This window comes from Camelus ferus, chromosome 33 (genome assembly GCF_009834535.1).
Source record: "Camelus ferus isolate YT-003-E chromosome 33, BCGSAC_Cfer_1.0, whole genome shotgun sequence".
In the NCBI taxonomy this organism is placed as follows: Eukaryota; Metazoa; Chordata; class Mammalia; order Artiodactyla; family Camelidae; genus Camelus; species Camelus ferus.
In genome coordinates, this window is record NC_045728.1 from 8,429,717 (window position 1) to 8,450,343 (window position 20,627).

Here is a 20,627-nt window from a genome sequence, read left to right on the forward strand (position 1 = left end):
GATCACCGGAGATTTCCCAGGCCTCTCTTCAGCAGTCTTACACATGATAAGCAGGAAGGATAAGTTTTACTTATTTAATTTTTTTCCAGTTTTATTGGGATATAATTGATATATAACATGGTGTAAGTTTAAGATATACAATGCATTGGATTCGATACATTTATACACTGCAAAACGATTGCCATCATAGCCTTAGCTAACACCTCCACCGTGTCACATAATTACCATTTTCTTTTCCGTGGTGAGAACTTTTAAGACTTACTCTCAATAAACTTCAAGTATGTAATACAGTACTGTTAACTACAATCACAGTGCTGTGCATTAGATCCCCAGAGCTTACTCACCTTGTAACTGTAAGTTTGTACCCTTTGACCAATCTCTCCCCCCTTCCCCTCCCCACAGTCCCTGGTATGTTTGTGGGTGTCCATGCAACTCTGCTGTCTGTTTCTCTGAGTTCAGTTTTTTAAGGTTCCACGTATAAGTGATATCATGTGGAGATCTCTCTGGGAAATCCTGTTTTCATTTCCTTTGGCTATACCCCAGAAGGGGGATTGCTGGGTTGTACGATAGTTCTATTTTTAATTTTTTGAGGAACCTCCATACCGTTTTCCATAGCGACTGCGCCAACTTATATTCCTACCAACACTGCGCAAAGATCTCTTTTCTCCACACCCTCACCAACATTTCCTATCTCTTGTCTTTGATGACAGCCGTTCTAACAGGTATGAAGTGGTATCTTATTGTGGTTTTGATGTGCATTTCCCTGAGGATTAGTGCTGTTGAACATCTTTTCATGTACTTCTTGGCCATTTGTATGTCTTCTTTGGAAAATATCTATTCTGTTCCTCTGCTCATTGTTCAATTGTTTTAACTATTGAGTTGTATGAGTTTTTTTTTTCTATATGTTGGATATTTACCCCTTATCAGATATGTGAGTTGCAAATGTTTTCTCCTATTCTGTGGATTGCCTTTTCATTTTGTTGATTGTTTCTTTTGCTCTGCAGAAGGGTTTTAGTTTGAGGTAGCCCTACTTACTAATTTTGGGTTTTGTTACTTGTGCTTTTGGTGTCATATCCAAAACATCGTTGCCAAGACCAACATCAAGGGGATTCTGCCCGATGTTTTCTCCTCGGAGTTTAATGGTTTCAGTTCTTTAAGTCTTGAATCCATTTCGAGATAATTTCTGTGAGTGGTGTAAGCTAGGGGTCCAATTCCATTCTCCTGCATGTGGTTATCCAGTTTTCCCAACACCTTTTACTGAAGCCTACCCTTTCCCCACTGAGTATTCGTGGTTCCCTTGTTAAACATTACCTGACTGTATACTTGGGGGTTTACTTCTGGGTTCTCAACTCTGTTCCACTGGTGTATGTGTCTACTTTTATGCCAGCACCATACTGTTTGGATTATGATAACTTTGTAGCATAGCTTGAAATCAGGAAGTGTGATGCCTCCAGCCTTGTTGTTCTTCATCAGGTTTACTTTGGCTATTAAGGTCTTTTGTGGTTCCATACAAATTTTAGGATTTTTTTTTTTTTATTTCTGTGAGAAATGCCACTGGAATTTTGATAGGAATTTTGTTTATAGATGGCTTTAGGTAGTATGGATGTTTAAACAATATTAATTCTTCTGATCCATGAACATGGAACATCTTTCCATTTGTTATGTCTTCTTCAATTGTCTTCATCAAAGTTTTGTAGTTTTCAGTGTACAGACCTTTCACCTCCTTGGTTAGTATTTTATTGTATCTGATGCTATTATGAATGGGATGGTTTTATTTCTTTTTCAGATGGGTTGTGGTTAGTGTATACAAACACAGTGGATTCCTGTATGTTGATTTTGTATCCTGTTAGTTTGCTGAATTTGTTGATCAGTTTTGACAGTTTTATGGTGGAGTCTTTAGGATTTTCTATATGTAAGATTATGTCATCTACAAAGATAATTGTACCTCTTCCCTTTCAAGTTTGGATGCCTCTTTTTTTTCTTGCTTTACCCTGGCTAGTAATTCCAGTACTATGTTGAATAGGAGAGGTGAGAGTGGGCGTCCTTGTCTTGTTCCTGATCTTAAAGGAAAAGCTTTCAGCTGTTCACCACTGAGTATGATGTTAGCTGTGGGCTTGTCATATACAGCTTTTATTATGTTAAGGTATGTTCCTTCTATATGCAATCTGTTGAACATTTTTATCATGTAAGGATGGTGTATTTTGTCAAATGCTTTTCTGCATCTATTGAGATGATCATATACTTTTTATCTTTTATTCTACTAAATGTGGTGCATCACGTTTATTGATTTCGTATGTTGAACCATCCTTGCATCCCAGGGATAAATCCCACTTGATCATGGTGTACGATCCTTTTGATGTGCTGTTAAATTTGGTTTGCTAATATTCTGTTGAGAATATTCGCCTGTAGTTCTCTTTTCTTGTGTTTTTATCTGGCTTTGGTATCAGGGTAATCCTGGCCTCATAAAGTGAGTTGGGCAGTTGTAAGGGTAAGTTTTAGCAGCAGATATTAGGTCCAGTTAGATTTGTGAGCTAATAAAATCTTCACCAGCATTTTCATTTTCTTTCTCTTAGTCTGAACACAGACCACATAGCTGGCACTAGGAGAAACCCAAGGAACATAAAGATGAAGAAAACCCAATTTCTGTGTTTGAGGAGCTCTCAGTGTGTGGTTGTGGTGAGCAGGCTATTAATGTAAATGGTAATTATGACACAATGTACAAAGGCATACAAGAGGATGATCAAAGCAGGCCCTCTTGTCCTGGTGACCTTGCATGTTTTCAATCCCAACCACTTCTGTCTCCCACCACCTGCCTTCACTATTTAGTTTTCTGGTCTGTGAGGTGTTGATCTTGTTTCTGAGTATAACTATGTCGTGTTTTCTTATTTTGTCGTTCATTGTTGGCATTTAGTGCATGGAGGTGCTAGTGAGTTCTCACAGTGAATTCACATGGCACCTTGATCAGACTACATTGCTGCTCCTGCTGTTAAGATTTACTGATTCCCATGGGTTAGGCTCTGTGCAAAGCACCCTACTTGTGTTCTGTGAATGTAGTCTTCCTAGCAAACCTCTTGCAAATCCTGAGTTTACAGATGACAGAACTGAGGCTCAGCAAGGCTGTAGCTGACTTGCCTTTGCTTATGCCACTGGCAATTCTTAGAGCCCAGATCTGAACCTGGTCTATGATCAATGCCTGTAAAGTGATCCTCCCCTTTGGGTGGCTTCTGGTAGTATCCTCAAGGCTGTCCTTCTGTGCATTTGTGTTTACCATCCAGAGAAGAAGGAGGCTATTCCTTTTAAAGGATACCTACCCTCATCTAAATACCATTCTCTCAGCAAGCACACTTCTCCTAGGAAACAACCTTCTGACACTCACAACACCCCAGGGGATAGGGAGAGCCATGAATCACTGCTCACTAGGGATGTGCCTCGTTGTTCTGGAGCAACTCTTTCCATCCCCACTTCTCATCCAGTTCCATCACCATTTCCATCACCTGGGCTTCCAGGAGTGCCATCCCCCCTCCACTGTGACAAAAGGCCTCTTTGTATGGCCCAGGGAGTCACTGCAGGGGTGAAACCATGTTGTAATGTATGAGATCTGTGCTAAGTGAAGAGTTGGTAGGTGCCAGATGCTAGGATCCAGTTCCTTCTGATCAGTTCTTGCCTTGAAGCTGAACTTATGAATGGCTTCCATGTTTGAATGAGTCCTGATGGGGATGGGACAGTCGAAGCTCTGTCCATTCCTATGAGCAGCATGCGTCATGTTTCCACCCACAGCTGCAGGACCCACGTACGGTTCTCAGAGTCAGGTGGGTCTCCAACCACCACCTAGACCTGGAACCCAGAGCTCGGGCTACTCAGGTGGTAGCCTTGAAACAGTATGCTCCCCAGTACCCTCTCCACTCCCCAGCCTACTCTGTTTGGTCCAGGCTGTAGAGCAGGCTGCTGCCCTGAGCCCCACACCTAAGTCTGATCTGTTGCTCCTCTGTTAGTCTAGGTCCACGGCCCCCCTCCCTCCTCCAGGCAGGGCCCTGTTCTGAAGCCCCATCCAACTGATAGGCATTTGGTTGTTTCTGCCTTGCTCCCTTCCACTGGGGCTGCTTTCTACAGCCAGCCCCCAGGCTGGGTCTTGCTGCTTGTGGATAATGCTTGGATATTAAGTCACCAGCCTGGTAAGCGTCCTTCAACCCAGCTTCCAGTCCCTCCTCCCTCCTGTTCAAGGTGACAGGGATCTATAAGCAGTGCTACGTGATCAGCAATCCCTCGGCTATCGGTCCTCGCAACCTCTGCCCAGAACCATGTTTCCTCCACCATCTGGGCATCACTACTTGCTTCAAACGGCCTGCTCACTTGGTACCACTAACTTCACTGGGAATTTGACTCTTGGGGCTGTGCCTCTCACATGCTTGACGGTTGACTTTCACAACTGATTTAAAGAATTGGAGGCTTAATTTTTTTGCCTCCTCAAACACAGAATGGTTGAAATGAAATTTTTTTTAATGGAGAAAAAGAAAATCTGGAATATGGACCATGTCCTGACCCCCTGGGTCCCTGGCATTCATCCTACTGTTTTGTACTAATGATGGGGTGTGTGTCCATGTGTGCACTGAAGGGCTCAGATAGAACCATTCTAAAGACCTTTGTAAATAAATAAGCTTGGGAAGAAATGCAGGAAGAACTTAAGGGGAAATCTGAAGACACAGTTGGCCTGGGAGGGGCTGGGTGGTGTGTGAGGAAAGTCATTTCACCAATGTTGGCAGGAACTTGCTCTCTTTCCAGGCCAGAGGGATGGTGGCTGTTGGCATGGGGACAGTAATTTCTTGCTGTTTCCCCAAGGAACAGAAAACCGTGGCCATAGAGTGGATTGGACAAAAGGGGAGTTATTTCAGGAGGGGATCCGATTAACTGATTTAATCTTATTTTTGAGGCATGATAATTCCTTTAAGGCAAGAAGTAGCACCCATTGATTAATTAATGAGGTTACCTGAGGTCTTATTTCAGAGCCAGAAATTAGTATGGAAAGGAAAAGAAAAGATCTTCTCTCCTACCTTAGCCAGAAACTCACGTTGCTTCATTCGAGGTTTGGGTAGGTATTTGATTTCTTCAAAAAAATTTTTTTTCTCTTAATGGAGGCACTGGGGATTGAACCCAGGACCTTGTGCATACTAAGCATGGGCTCTACCACAGAGCTACATAAACCCCTCCCCCTGGGTAGGTATTTGAAATGAAAGTTCAAGGGATATCACAAGGAAGAAAGTTCTGCTTATATTGGTCTCTTGTTTCAAATTCTGTTCTAAGAAATATGAGCTTAATTCCCCCACTATAATGGTTGTGAATATCTGTCCCTCTTCAAAGACATTTTACAAATGCCTGAGTGGATTTTTTGATAGTTAATGTAAATACGTTGCAGTCTACAAACACTTCTTTTTAGTAACAGTCTGGTCTGATGGAAACAGCAGAGCACGACTATCAAGCAGGTTACACACTGCTTGACACGTGGAAAATGATCAATAAAGGTCAGTTATCATTATATTGTCAGGTGTCCACTCCACGTGTAACTTTCGACAGGCCCCTGAACTCTCATCTATGAAAGTGGCTTGCCTCCACCCTGGGGTTAGGGCATTCATGGATGAAGATAATTAAAAATGCTTTCAAAAGTTGAAAGTGACAGTCCAAGGCAAGACGCTGTCATTTCCCAGGGAGCTTCTGAGCTGCATTGTCTTTGCTGATGCGCATGTGCCTGGAATGTGAGGCGGTGTTATTGGCCTCACTGAAATAGACACAGTCAAGTCAGAAAACCCCCGTGGGTGTGGGGGAGACATACCCCACACCAATGTCAAATACATGGCAATGCTGGCTCTCTCTCGCCTTCTAAATCATAGCTTGACTTCTACCACTATGGACACCTGGCAGTGGGCTACGTGTGGTCCTTCATCTCCTGAATGGGCCTGCCTGGCAGAGAAGAGGCCTGCACACTGGCCTCAGGAGACAGCGCTGTCAGAGGGGTACCTGTAGGTTGTATCAACGCTCAGGTTGGCTGCAGCTAACTCTGAAGGAGGTATCCAGGCAGGTAATGTGTTCCCAGCGACCCATTTTGTCCACTCAAACAAGCCAGGCTCCACACGGATCTTCAAGTGATTTTCTTGTTGTAAACCTTAGAGGTAAAACAAGATGAAGATGAAGGAAGGACCACTCTGTTCTCAGCGGCAAAGTAAATTAGAGGCCAAATTGTTACAAAAGTTCTGATGAATTTTCTAGTCTCCTTCCTACCAGATGCTGCATAGAGCTTAAAGAACGTAGAAGCATGTAGTTTTGGACAAGGGTTTTTAATTTTTGTGTGTTACAAACATGAGTGTAATAACTCTGGCCACACCAACAGGGTGTATGCCGGCTTTACATGGTATCTGATTTAAAAACAAATCATCATCCATCTAATTTATATAGTTCTGTGACTATAATTCCTCTTTCTAAAGTAAGTTCTATTTAAAAAAAATAATAAAGTAAGTTCTAAGACATTCATATTAAGAAACTTCAGAAATTCTTACCATCCACTCTTCTGCCAGAGCTTTCATTATACTTGAAGATCATGTAAATTACTCATTTTCTCTATCAGAAAATTCAGAGCCGAACATTCACCTGTGCCAGTGCACAAGTCCTGTGTTTTATCACAGTGCAACTGTCCTCAGAGCAGGAATTGCCCCTGTTTAACTCCCTTTGTATTGCATGGAACCCAGGTTTTCAGTACAAATGTAATATATAATACATTTGAATACATACGTGCATTCTGGTTTCCTTAAGGTTAATGAAGAGAAGTCTCAAATATGGTCTAAATTCCTTGTTGGTTTAGCTATTTCTGGCTCACTTGTTTGGTGTCAGTAAACAGCCCTGTTTCTTCTGGTTTTCCTTCCAGTGAAATGAGAATGAAGACCCCTGTCACACAAGCTTCCACAGGTTTTAGGGTGAAAGCTGAGTGTCTTTGTGACAATGGTGCTTTTGAAGTTAGTCCAGTTAACTAAAGAAACCAGGCTGATTCAGATCTGCAGACACCTAGGAGCACCATCGCTGCTGTAAACAGGAGGTGCACAGAGCAGCGTGGGAGGAGACAATTTGAAGATCACGCTCTGTAGGTCCTAAATTATTGCCAGACAGCACTATGTTACAAGCCGACAATTGCCAGAAGAACATTATTCGTGTAGTCTCTTGTATCTCGCTTTTGCCTCCAGAGCATGATTTGGGGACTTCTGAAAAGTCATCTCTAAAAATTTCAGATTCGAAGCTTTCAATTGGCTAATGTTAAGTCCATGAGTCTGGGATAATTGAGATGTGGGGTTGCCCAGAGACAGAGGGATGGACTCGGTGACCTTTCTCAAGCCTTACCTTTCAAGATGTTGTACGCAGTCTGAACGCAGCGCAGGGACGGGGAGCAGTAGACGTGGTCGATGATGGTGTTGCTCTCCAACAAGGCTTCGCCTGCAAGGGAAGCCAGAGAAGACACAACCTGCTGATTTACGCAGCCCCAGCTCGACCCTCGGTGTGGGAGAGGGTGTCGGGTGGACCCTACAACCCTCTCCTTCCCGGCGGGGAGGCTCACACAGAGCCAGCAGTTTTAGTCTTGTATCCAACAGCTCTCCCGACCAGTGTGTCTAAGCAAGAGGCCAAGGGACACACCCTTTCTTGTCTTTTGCTTTCTTTCTCTCTGGTCCTAACCAACAGTAAAATGCCCATCTCTCTCTCCTGGATAAAGTCCAAACACCTTACCACTATGGTCGAGGTCTTCTACGAGGTCCATCCTCCAGCCTCGCCTCTTGCCCTGCTCACGATCTGTGCTCTAGAAACAGGCGGCTTGTTTCCTCTGTACGCTGGACGCTGCTTCTCACACCTGTGACTTGATGTTGTTCCTCCCACTGAGATGCCTTCCCGCCCTCCTGCTCCTTTTTTTGTGCTCCTATAATACTTTGTACATAGTTCTACTTGCGAGTAAATCATACTCTATGATGTTTAGCCACTCACAAGTTTCCCTGAGGGCAGGGACTCACGTGTGGCTCTCCAGCATCTGGGCTGCACAAGGTAAGTAATGAGCTGATGTGTGTTAAATGATTGAACAGGAAAGGGTGCCGTTTCTGCACGGCAGATATACACTAGACCTGCAAAGAACTGAGCCTCTTCAAAGGATCAGTTGGCCTCTGTACTTTCAGTCCCTCCAGGGTTCCCTCCTCCTCACCCTTGCCCTAGAAGTTGACCTGTCTGCCGCTCCAAGCCTGGCCCTGCCCCGTCACCGGACCATACGCCCCTCAATAGGGATCACACTTTGTTCACTTTGGGTAACCGACCCAGTGCCCTGAACCCAGCGGTTACATGATAAACCCCCTTTGAACTGAGGAAACATGGTACTTGCAGGGAAGCCCTAGGCAGTGTTCTGCCATAATCACGGGAACCAGTCTTTGGAAGAAGTAGCCAGGGAAGGCGGTGTGATCACTCCAGGAGACTGACTTACCCACTAATCTCGCTTGCATACATCCAAACACGGTGATTGGAGCATCCTTCTCGTAATCTCGGAAACCGCCACTCCGCGGAGGTAAGCTGTGCGGCATGTTCAGGTTGGTGCGTGTGTAGCGGCCTGGAAAGAGAAGTCAGACCCAGGCGACATGAGTTCCTCCTTTTCTTAGCCCCTCCACTTCCACTCCTTTCTGGCCGAAGAGACTGAACTGCGCTCTCTAGGAAATATGGAGGCTGACACCCTTCCTTTGGTAGCGTATCTTGGAATCATTCTGCTGACGAACACAGCAAGAGATAGTTTTGAAGTGAAAGTAACAACAACCAGACACGCTAAAGCAGGGACGATTCTCTGATACGCACCCCCCCCCCCCCATCTAAAGTATCCCATCCAAAGGAAACTGGAGTCACAGTGAGCCAGGGTGACTTACGGGAGAGAACGCTGGCCGTGGAATCAGGACAGTCTCTGCCTCTGACTTTGTCAAATGGCTGTGGGCAAGACGTCTGCCTTTTTTGGTCCCTGGTGTCCCAGTTTATAGACTGGGGGCCAGAACACGTCTCACTTCCCTAACCCTCCAATCAGGAAGGACTTACAGTGTAACAGACGACAGGCATTTGCTATGGCACAAGTACCCATACGTGAGTCCATCTAGATAAATGCAGCTTGACTCTGCCCCCTAGAGGCCGTGATAGGTATGCCAATGCTGAGCAAGCCCACCGACTACTCACCTTTGGCATCGAAGCACTGAGATAGCCAGTACTTCCCAAACACAACATCCATCCTCTCACCGTGCCGACACACAAACAGGCATCTCTTTTGAGGACCATGCTGGCCACTGACCCGCAGAGGCTGCAAAGAAAGGCAGGCGCTAAGTGGGCAAGCACACACAACAAGGGCGATGTGGCCCAGAGCCGGGTGCCAGGTGAGCTGGGCTTAGGACAAATTCTGCTAATGTTTGAAAGTCCCTTAACTACCTGGGGTTTAGGGTGGCCTGTCTACAGGATGGGGGTGTAAGCCTCATCTGCTGACCTCACAAGTTATTTTGAGGCTCACATGGGATGAATTGCAGGTGCTTTGCAAAATAAGAAGGGCTGTGAAAATGGTTCTCCTCTTTCTGCTACTGTGTTGGTAGGCGTGGCATCTGGCCAATACCGAAACAGGACGGCCACGTGAGCGACAGCATGGAGGTCAAACTAGCTGGCATGCAGACAGCGCCACCTTGTGGGACAGCCTCCTCCCCTAAAGAGATGCGTCATCAGCTTCTTCAGGGAGTGAGGACTTTTAGCACCATGAATACGTTCACTTCATCTCCACCATGTGGTGGTTAGAGCCCGTGGCCTGGCGTCTCCTCCAGCAAGGAGGTCCTGCTTTGCCTTTTCTAATCACCGGTTAGGCTCTGCTGCCTGGCCGCACGCACCGTGGTGTTCCCAGAACTGGTTCCGGGAAGACCACGCCTACCTCTGGGTGATGAAATAGGCAGGCTAGTCGGGCTTGTCCAAACGGCTCGGTGTCTGTAACTGCTGGGTGGATCCTGGGGGTGCTCTGATGGAGCCAGCTCCCGTTGGCCAGCCCTCCACATCTGCTTCCAGGTACCCTGTCAAGGGTCACCTGCAGGGTGGTGGCACACTCTTCCTGCTCTCTTCTCCTGTAATTCACGCCCTGGGCTCCAGCCGATCTCATCGAGTCTCTTGATCCTCAACGTGCTCGCACTGTCAACCTGTTTCTGTCTGTATTGGTCAGAGCATCCTTCCTGGCCCTGCTCCTCCACACTGCCACCTCTCTGGCATACGTCGAACTTGCTTGCACACACTGAGAACTCACTATGTGCCAGGTCCTGGGCAAGGGGTCTTATTCTTATTTCCTTTCATCTTCACAGTGGCCTATGAAACCCATGCTACAGTTGACCCTTGAACGACTCGGGTTGGAACTGCATGGGTCCAGTTAATACACGGATTTTTTTTTTTCAAAAGTAAATACTAGAGTGCTATATGATCTGTGGTGTGTTCAATCCGAAGATGCAGAACTGTGCATTTGGAGGAACCAGACTGGGTGGACAGAAGGCCAACTGTAAGCTCTACGTGGATTTTCCACCACACGGGGTGGGGGTGGGGAGGGCACTCCTAACCTCTGCGTTGTTCCAGGGTCAACTGCATGTCTACTCGCCAGATACCATGCTCTCCTCGCCACGGAGCAGCCTTCCTCACCAGCCTAGACCCAGAGGCTGGGAGCCACTGTCAGCGCCGCCACCTGACTCTTCCGAGCCTTGCATTTTTGTGTATCTTCGTTGATTTTGTGCCCTTTCTCCCTGAGAGATCGGTGACTGTTTGTTGGCAGCACAGGAGAGGATGGGGCCCTGATGGCCGGCCTTACCTGGGGGGGCTGGCAGATGAGCGTGAGGGGAGTGGTGTCCCCCAGGCCCTGGTCCTCGTTCTGCCGCCTCTCCAACAGGCCGTCCCCAAATGCGAGCGCGCTGGAAGATGATGCGTTTAAGATGGAGTAAGAACTGCAGAGGAAGACAAGGAAGGTGTTAACTGCTTTGACCAGGAGCCATCAACACTTCATCCTTGGGCTCAACAGGAGTGTGGGAATCAGGGGGAAACACGCCCCAGGGCAGCGCAGTGGTTGGGAAGGCTGCCAGGGGGCGCCCATTCCTGGGGAGGAACATCTTCTAAAAACATTTCTATTGAAGTATAATTGACTTACAATATTATGTTAGTTTCAGGTGTACAACACAGGGACTTGATATTTTTCTAAGGAACATCTTGTCTTCTACTGAAGTCTTGCAGCTAATAAATTAGGGGTAGATGGATTTCTGTACTTGGAACAGATGCGTTCATCCCCCTGGGCAGGAGTGGGGCCTGTGATTTCGTGCTCATTAGGAAGCCGCAGGCGTGGCTGGCACCAAAGGCATGCTGCAGAATAATGAGGTATCAATTTTGTGCCATTGTTTCCAGCTATTTTTCTGGCCTCAAAGAAATAAACAATTCCTGTTGCCTTTAATCTTTTCCACGGTGATTTCCAGCTGAACTGGCAAATTAGAGGGAGGATTTTGACTGTCTGCACCACTCTGCTCGTGGCTCCGTAATGGCCAAGGAAACCTTGTGGACGTTACCCCCATTCCACCTCCTTCGGTCTCCAAGCCCCTATCCCCACCTCAGTCACACCTCCAACAAGACGATTCAATCCAGCATTTTTCCAGAGGAGACCCTTTCTCACCAGATGTGTAGTTTCGAGCCAAGAGCTCTCATTTCTGGATGTACCACTATAACTCCAGAAGCCCCCAAGGAGATCTTGCAAAAGACAGACAGCAAAAATCATGCCATGTTTGAATTATTTTGATTAGGAAGGCCTCCAAAAAGCTTTATCTAATAAACATTGCAAATTCAAATCTGGTTGCTAGGCGAATCCAGCGGATGGCTCCTCATGCATCACTGAGCAGTGCCAAAGGAAAGGATTTAAATTTCAGATTTCTTGCTTCTTTACAATGAGGATAAAGTTCCATACGTGCCCATTGCCCCGCGTGGTCCTGGTTTGTACCTTCTGACCCAGCAACTTGTTCCATTTCACATCTGTTCCAGATTATTTTTAACACAGTATGATTCTTAGAATTTTAGTTTTGAAAGGAACTTGTTATATTCCCCAATGTAATAAAGCTAATTTGGGGGGGGGGGTCAGTAAAATTTTTTTTTTCAACTGTGAGTTTAAGAATTGTATTGCCCTTTCACTCCTCAAGTGGCCAATTTTTGGACCGTAGACAGACTCATCCCACTGTAGACGAAGCTCTCAGAAGCCTCGTACCCCTGGACAGGTGACATTTCAGCCCGTGTGTATATCAGAAGCACCAAGGGAGCTTTAAACACACATGCATGCCTGGGCCCTACTCGTTACCACCGTGACTCGGCAGGTCTGGGGTGGGACCCAGGAGCCTACAGTTTCACAAAAAGCTGCATCAGTAAGTGTGACGTGCAGCCGCATGAGACCTATTATGGTAAATTTTAAGCAACTCTAGCCTAAGGAAACCTCGTGCCACTCACCCAGTCTAATAGACTGGCTCTTTTCCTTTCTTTTTAACTGAGACCCTCCCAAACATCAGACGGTGAAGGAAAATTCAGCTTCCCTGTCTGACCCATCAAAGCGTTAGGGCCTGAAATGCCTGGCTGTGTGGAGCCATCGTGACTTCTTGCCTGTACGTGCCCCTTAATTTCCTGACTTGATTACAGCGGCGTAGACACTGATAGAATCCCTTCTCTTCCTGCTTCGGCTCAGCTCTCCTCAGCTGTCACTGTCACCAAAGGACCTGACTCACTCTGAGACAGTTTGGGGCTGTCAGTTCCAGTAAGACAGCAGTCAGAAGCTGAGTGCAGAGGAGAGAGGAAGCCGCACCTGACACCCAGAACACCATCTCAAGCATCGAGGAGAGGCTGGTACTTCCCTTGGACACATCAGGCCTGTGGGTAAGCCCAGAAGCACCGGCCAGCCCAGCCTAATTTAGGAGACACTGGGGGGCTTTCCCCAGCTGACAAATGTCTGGAGATGCTCAGAACCACACAAGATGCTCCAATAAGGGTGGGAGGAAAACATTTCCTTTGGACGGACTCAGAGAACTGAGGAAAGGGGAGGAGGAGTCGGGAAGGGTTACCAACCCTACATCCCTGCTTGTTGTCTGAATCCCCTCCCTCCACAGCTTCCCACCAAGCCAGCCAGATGATGCTCGAGGACCCCTGTGGTTCTGCCTTCTCCAGGCTCTCTTTGATCAGGGGCGAAACAGCCTATCTTATAGTGAGCTGGGCTCTGCCTCTCTGAGTCATTCCCACTTCTGGGGTTAAATAGCAAAGTGCGGTTCTACCATGGCTTCGCGTTTGTGGAAGAAACATTTAATTGATGAGCATGGAAGAGAGGACTGGAAAAGCCAAGTTAGAAAAAAAGAATGATCATGAAGCTAATGGCTGTTTCAGACGCAGTGTTGTTACATACACGGCACTGATCCACAGAAAGCGAAGTCCTTTATCCCAGTGCTCACAATACCCCTATGAGGGAAGTGCAGTTATTCGTGCCATTTCATAGATTAGCAAACTGAGGCTCAGAGAGGTCATGTAACTTGGCCAAGGTCACACAGCTGGTGAGTGGGAGAGTTAGGATCTGAATCCAAGATTACCGGAATAAAAACTCAAATTCTTAATTGCAGTGTTCTAACACCTGATAAATTAGTAGTTCCCCACTCTCGGCCAGGAAGCTGATCGTGTAATTTCAGACATGGCTCCTAGTAAATGACATCACTAGAACTCTCTCAAAATAAAGGGAGATGACACACAGAGCTCCGTGTGACCCATGGACTGAAGTCTCAGGTCCCGCCATCCTTTGGCTGAGCTCTAACTCGGGCAAAAGTAGGTTTGGACACAGTGATCTGAAACGCGTCCACAGCCCTTCACACACTTTCTCTCCCCCAGGGAGCCCTACTTTTAAGAATGTGCTCTGGGAGCTGCGTATCATCAGATAATCTGCTGCTTCTTCGTTTATTCACATCTGTTGTGCTTCACTTGTTTTTCCAGGGATAAAATGGTGGCTTTGGAAAGGCAGTGTATTTAGTTTGACCATCAGAAACATTTCTAAAAAAGCAAATGTTTGGGGAATGTAAGACACCTTTGACCTTCCAATTTGTGCCACAAAATGCTGGATGTCCCTGGGGTGGGGGTTGGGGGGACCAGAAGCGGAAGCGTTGCTGGCAGGGGTTGTTAAGGAAGAAGATATTCTTTCCCATCTTTGGGTTTGTGGTTTGTCTGCTTGCTGCTCACCAGGGTAGGGGACCTTTTCTCCCTCCAGGCAAAACACTCACTGAAATTGCCCGTCTCCGCTTCTCTTTTATGACAGTAATAACAATGTTAGACCCCACGCAGCTGGGGCTCAGAGCTTCCGGCTCTCAGCCACGTGGGCACATGGCAAGAACAAGGGGGAGGAAAAACAAACCAGCACGCACACCCTGGCGAGACGCCCGAGTGTGCAAGGGAAGGGCTGGCTTTGAACTTCTTGAATTGAGAAAGAGGAGGTGCCTTTTGTTCCTGTTTTATCTATCAGGACAAAGCTGGCCACACAACAAGGGCCACTCTCAACATGGGGCCAGTTTGGTTTGGGGGCAAAACGGGAGTGAGGGATGGGTGGAAAGCTATCACTCTAAAGAAGACTTGGGTTTGGTCTCCTGACCTTTGCAAATCCTTTCACCCCTTATCTGGCTGGCATAGTGGGAATCTGTCCTTTCCTGGTGAGTCAGACCCCTCTGAGTGATGACCCAGGACAAAGTGGACAGAAACCCAAAAGCCATGAAGATTCAGCACTGAGACCACCAAATGACTTCAGTCAGAAGAGCTGGACACCCCAGGCAGCCTCAGTTTAGTCTCCGGTCAGGAACTCAGACCGATGTCACATCAAATGGGGCAGGCAGAGGGAAGCAGGGGAATCCATCTCTCTTTTTTTTTTTTTTTTGCATGGTCCAGGTCAGCCCTTCCCTGAACGTCTGGAAGCAATGGAACTTTCTTCCCCCCACAGACCTCATTTACTGTCACTGCTGCCCTGTGTGTCCCGGCTCAAGTCCGTTTCCCCGCCACCCCCTTAAAGTCTGCCACGGTCTTCAAAAAGCAGCGAAGAGCTCGGCGTCCGCTTACCCGTGGAATATCCAGGTGCTGCACTCGTCAGCCTTGGTGATGTAGTTCTCGGGCAGGAGTCCGGAGCAGCCGGTGGTCAAGGACGTGCCGTAGACCCAGCCCTCGCTGGTGCTGGTCTGCTCCATGGGAGACATGAAGATGAAGTCCCCGGGGACCAGCTCCAGCTCATCGTCGTTCTGCGGGGTGTATGGATAGATCACCTGCAATGTCTGGAAGAGGAGGAGAGGGGGGCGTGAGGCCCCCGCCTGACCTCTGGGCGCCTCCGGGGCCATCCGCACGCTCGGCTCTACCAGGGCCCACATCCAGAGGCTGGCCTTCCCAGCCACCCCTGCAGTCTGCAGGCTCTGAGCAGACCAGAAGGCATTTCTTCTCTTTTCAGGGTATTATGAGTGTGTGCCTGGCGCTACGGGGCTGGTCCCAGACTTTCCCTCAGGCATGTCTTTGCTTCAAAAGACAGGGTTATTAGAAATTCATCGGAAAACCCATAGGCTCTCCAGTCAACTGAAGTACAAACAGGGTTGGACCTAGTTTTCCCTGCTCCACCTGCAGAGGTAGGTGCTGTGACAGACCCCGGACACCCAGCTCACAGGAAGGGAGTGGAGAGGCTCTCCTGTAGGCAGGCCTTGGGAGTGAAGCATTCTCCTTTCTATGTAAGTTGGCTGCTTAAACAACACATCATCGTCCCTGCCTTCAAGGAGCTTTCTTTAAACCTCTGTTTTTAACGAAGACCTTGAAAGAAAAGCATCTTTCATAGCCATCAGTGGTAAAGCCTGTGTGTAACCAGCTTTTGTCGGTAAACAGATGGAGACCACGTGTTCCTTCCCTGGGCTCAGGAAAAGCCCCCAGGGCCCACCTCAGGCTGTGCCACGTGGCCAATTTATTCCATTTCTTGCCTCCTTTTCTGCTGTACGTAACACCCCAGGCATAGGCATGAAGACTTTGGAAAACATTTAACTACTTTTTCGTTAACAGCAGGAGACCTCAATAGTCAGGAAAATGCTTTCTATCCGGTATGCTTCACGAGGGGACACTGCGGTGGAGCTCTTTTATCAGCGTTTCCAACCGTCCTGAAGCCGCTAGCGGCCGGCTAAGTATTCTGGTTCCCACCACGTACAGGTTTTGAACTTTGGCCTCGGTTTTCTCAGCGTCTGTAAAATAACACCTGGATTATAAGAGGTAAATGAGACAATCTAAGGAAACTCCTGAGCACGCTGGTACACAGAAGGAGCATAATAATTTCTACCGAACCATGACACCTGGCTTTCCAGGGACTTTCTTCCGTCTAGCTGACGCTGACACCCGACCCTGGTGCTGGATAGGCTTGTGAGCTAGTCAACTCCCCAAGGTCAAGGTGAGCCATTGGAACACATCATAAAGAATTTCCTTCTGGAGATCTTTAATGAGAGGAGCCAGTAAAAACGTGATTTTTTCCTCCCAGAGAATGAACATGATCATGCCCAGAACTTGACCGGCATTTCCCAGAGAATGAACGTGATCGTGCCCGGAACTTGACCGGCATTTCCCAGAGAATGAACGTGATCGTGCCCAGAACTTGACCGGCACCCCTGGATTTCGGATGTTCCTTTTATTTAGGGCACCCGTTTCTTTCCCTAAGTCTCACTCCGGCATCTTTCCGCTCAGACCTTCTTGCCCTCCGCTCGCCTCCCCATGCCTCTGCCACCTACGCACTCCAACCACATTTGCAAACTCCCCGGGAAGGCTTTCTGCTGGGTGGTTGGAACAGCTTCAAGAAAAAACATATGCCCAGGAAATCCCTTAAGTCTCTAAGCAAGGTATGTGATGACCCACCAAGAGGAACATTCCTTTCACGGGACAGGGTGGAGTCCCGGGGAACAAGTCTAAATGCAGGTTCCGGAGATACTCAAGCACCAGCAGAGTCTTGGCTAATAATGCCTTTGGCTCAGCAGTGCTTTTTCTTTGAGAAACTCAAAAATGACTTCAGAGAGGACCCCATGCCTCCTTCCACTTGGGGGCAGGTAGCTCTAGGACTCCTCCAGGGAAATCAGGGCACAGAAAGGAGCGCAGGAGACCTTGTGTCCTGGGCAGAGAGGAGTTGGACAAGAAGCAGCTTTGAATGACTGAGTAAGCAATAAAAAGTAAAGCAAGGTGCGGCAGCAGATCTCAAGTTATAACTGGTGTCTCCGTCCCCGCAGCCCTTTCCCCCTCACCAGAGGCGTGTGTGGAAGTCAGCCCAGGTTTGGGGGATATCAGGACACGTGCCTAGTTTTGCAGTATGTGATACTCTTTTGTTTTACGTTTAGCATCTTCTTGTAAGAATTCCTGAGTCTGTCTCCAGTAGGTTTTCCCTCCCTTCCTACTTGGGGACTGAGCTCAGGGTTGGCTGACTGGTGTCTGGGGAAGGGTGGCCGCAGCCCTGTGTGACGACAGGAACTGACCCCTCCTTGTCTCTGAAGCCCTTCTTACTGTCAGTAACAATGACACCTGCAGCACTGTGCTGTCATTGTCGCTGCGTCCTGTCTGTGCTGGCTGTTATGGTAGGGCCTTTCCCTGCATCCTCCATGGTCCACACCACAGTCCAGCCAATTATCATCGCCGTCAGGCACATGAGACAACCAAGGACTGAGGGCTTCTAGAGGCTGGGAGAGTGAATCTGACCCCCGCTAACATGAGGGGGCCAGTGTGTCTAAACTCCAAAATGCATGCTGTGTGTACACCTCTGTCCCTCCTCCAGGTTTGTATTGCTTGGCACAGAAGACCGGCAGGCGCACTGGAATCACTAACCGGGAAGAGACGCCATGAAGCACGAGCAGCCATGCGCACGCCCACATCCAGCAGAGGGCTGAGACCCAGCGTTTTCCTAGGCTTCCCTTGCTGTGTGTCCCAGCCTAAACCGCGCGCCTTCTCTGGACATCTGTTATGTCACTGGCGCGATCGATCAACCCTGCCTCTCGGCACAGAGGAGGAGGAAGGCGGGGCGACGCTGCCATGTGCAGGGAAGCTCAGGTAAAGCCAAATGACCTCAGAGGGGGAGCGGTATCGGGAGGAACAGTAATAAATGAGCTTTTACAAATAAGAGATAAAAGAGGCCATGTTATTTTTAGAAGATAATTCATGGGGCGCTAGCCGCCTCCTTCCCTCAGTGCCGAGTGAGCGGAATGTGGGTCAGGCAAGAAAGCAATTACCCTTTGCGTTAACTGGAGGGCAGTGTTGATTCGAAGATATTCCTCGGAAAATTCCACTGCCACCTTCCTTCTGCTGGAAAGGTGACTTCTCTCAGTCCCTCTGCACACCACCCTTGACTTTTTTTTCCCTCTGCCCTCGGAAGGAATCCAATCAGCCACACCTCTCTTGTTCTATTTACATCCTGAGCAAATCCAGGAGATGTCAGAATTCTGCAGTGAGATTAAGCCCAGTCTCCTTGCTGTGTCTTTACTGGCATCAGGTGCCTGGAAGGAGGGCCTGACTACTCCCATCAGCAGAGTCAGACGAAGCTGCCCGTCCCTGCCACTCCCGGGCCCCGGGCCCAGGCCTGGACCTCTCTCAGGGGTTGGCTCTTTCCAACACTTCCAAAACAACGGTGAGGTCTCCTGGCCTGGACCCTGTGTTCTGAGCTGTTTCTTCTATTTAAAATATCTAGGAGAGATGTTAAAAGGCTACGTAAACTAACCAAAACATCAGTTCTTCTGCTGGTGAAAAATCTGGAAGCAAATACAAGCGTTGTTTCATAAGTGTAGTTAAACTGGATGACAATTTTTGCAAACAATGTGCTCATTTTTTAGACGGCTTGCCCGTCTTTATTGGTCAGAACCCCTGGATTCTCTGGCTTCAATTCTGGTCCTAAATTGCTATTTAAGCTTTAGACCAGCTGCCTCATTTCTTTGCGTCTCAGCTTCTCCTTCAGGAAAAAAAGGACAACCTGACTTTGAGAGATGGCACGTGCTTGTCCTGGAAAACAATGTTGATTCTCAAAAGAAGGACTCCAGGGCCCGGCCAGTCTCTCCGCCTGTAGCGGGATTCAGCTTTCCCCCTCTTGCCTCCCACGAGATGCAAACAAAGTCTCACAATATGTGGTCTGTGCTTCCACCACACGTGTGCCTGTTCCCTCGTCCCCACTGGACTCAAACTCTTTGAAGACAGGGCCACATTTTAAAATTCTAATCTGTTCCCTGGTAACTTGCATGCCACAGAGACTCAGTAAATATCTGTTGACTCTGTGTTCAGAGATTTTTTTTTTGGTATTTAGGCATTCTCCTCACCGAAGATCAGGCTGATATATATTAATTCCATGAGCTGATAGAATATTTTAAAATTTCCCAACATAACTTTCCTATCTATTCTCCCACCTTATTTCTGTATCATTCTGGTAAGGTTGGCAGTGCAGACAGAACACTGGGGATATTACACCGCTGAGCCACTCGGGACCCAGAGAGGAAGGACCAAGCTCAAAGCTTGCCAGCGAGTCAGCCGGCGGACTCCTGGTCCAGTGCTCGCTGCATCGCTTTCCTTGGTGCGCATCTCCCCGCAGCTGCAGCTGCTCCCAGTGCTGACTGCGCCCCCGGCCCCCTGGCAGAGGCAGGAGGCAGAGTGAGACCTTACCTCGTGGTTAGCAAATCGGATATCCCGCGAGAATATGGTAGCCACCCAGTCGCACCCGAGTTTGACATCGATGTTCTGGGCAAGTTTCTCTAGGGTGGGCAGGTGGCTGGCTTGGAAGTGGTAAGCCAGGGTCACGTGCAGCTGTTTCTTGTGAGGTTCCACGTGCACTTCTGCAAGAAGGAAGGAAACAGGCAGCTAATGAATATGGTACTCGGAGCAACCGCGGAGACACAGGGAAGAACACAGAAAGGTGTCCTGATAAATCTGCTTCCCACATAGCGAAGGAGGGAGTCCCTCTGTCAGAACAAAGCTGCTTCTCTCCTTCGCAGCAGCAGAAAAAGGAGTGGAGTGGGGTGGGGCTGGGGGGTAACAACCCCCAGTCCCAGAAAGAGAGAGCCGCACGTCTGGCTTTTCTGTAGGAGCAGTAGCTCTGTTGAGAGGTAATCATTTTGGTCGGCAGCTCCTCACCACAGCTCCAGCCCCATTCAGAGGAGGAAACCAAGACTTAAAGTGATGAGCTAATTTATGTAGAAATAAAGGGCACATTTTGTAATTGTGTGACTCTCAAAGCTGTATTGCCTTCATTCTGAAATCAAGGCTCTTAGCTTCTGGGTGGTTCTGATGGAGAAATCAGCCAAAAAAAAAAAAAAAAAAAAGATGCATTCTTTTCGAAGATTAAAACAGGGTTTCTCAACATCATTTTGGGTCAAATAGCTCTTCGTTGTGGGCGCTGGCCTGGGCATTAATGGGTCTTTGGCTGCATCCCTGGCCCCTACCTGCTAGATGCCAGTCGTGCCCCCTCCCCAAGCTGCAACAACCAAAACAGCTGACTCCAGACATTTCCAAATCACCCCTGGGGGGCAAAGTCACCCCTGACCAAGAACCACGGGCTTCAAGTA

General features: G+C 48.0%; 2 protein-coding genes across 8 annotated transcripts in view; one reads left to right on the forward strand and one right to left on the reverse strand.

Moving 5' to 3' along the window:
* Window positions 1–20,627, forward strand: part of BSX (brain specific homeobox) — a 149,331-nt gene that overhangs the window by 114,059 nt on the left and 14,645 nt on the right. Inside the window, exons 1-3 of one of the 5 annotated variants that reach the window (XR_004317010.1) lie at window positions 11,222–11,421; window positions 12,761–12,948; window positions 14,983–15,142. The gene's annotated coding sequence lies outside the window, so the exon portion shown is untranslated. Of the gene's footprint in view, window positions 1–11,221; window positions 11,422–12,760; window positions 12,949–14,982; window positions 15,143–15,824; window positions 16,944–17,863; window positions 18,597–20,627 lie in introns of those variants that run through there. The other 4 variants (XR_004317009.1, XR_001365346.2, XM_032472685.1 and 1 more) reach the window with 4 other exon arrangements.
* Window positions 1–20,627, reverse strand: part of UBASH3B (ubiquitin associated and SH3 domain containing B) — a 128,638-nt gene that overhangs the window by 4,562 nt on the left and 103,449 nt on the right. For 2 of the 3 annotated variants that reach the window (XM_032472681.1, XM_032472678.1), the window contains exons 5-11: window positions 19,729–19,898; window positions 15,151–15,359; window positions 10,865–10,997; window positions 9,223–9,343; window positions 8,495–8,617; window positions 7,378–7,470; window positions 6,010–6,154 (exon numbers count right to left, since the gene is read on the reverse strand). In XM_032472681.1, coding sequence (XP_032328572.1) covers window positions 6,010–6,154; window positions 7,378–7,470; window positions 8,495–8,617; window positions 9,223–9,343; window positions 10,865–10,997; window positions 15,151–15,359; window positions 19,729–19,898 — 994 coding nt within the window. The remainder of the gene's footprint in view (window positions 1–6,009; window positions 6,155–7,377; window positions 7,471–8,494; window positions 8,618–9,222; window positions 9,344–10,864; window positions 10,998–15,150; window positions 15,360–19,728; window positions 19,899–20,627) is intronic. The other variant, XM_032472680.1, reaches the window with a different exon arrangement.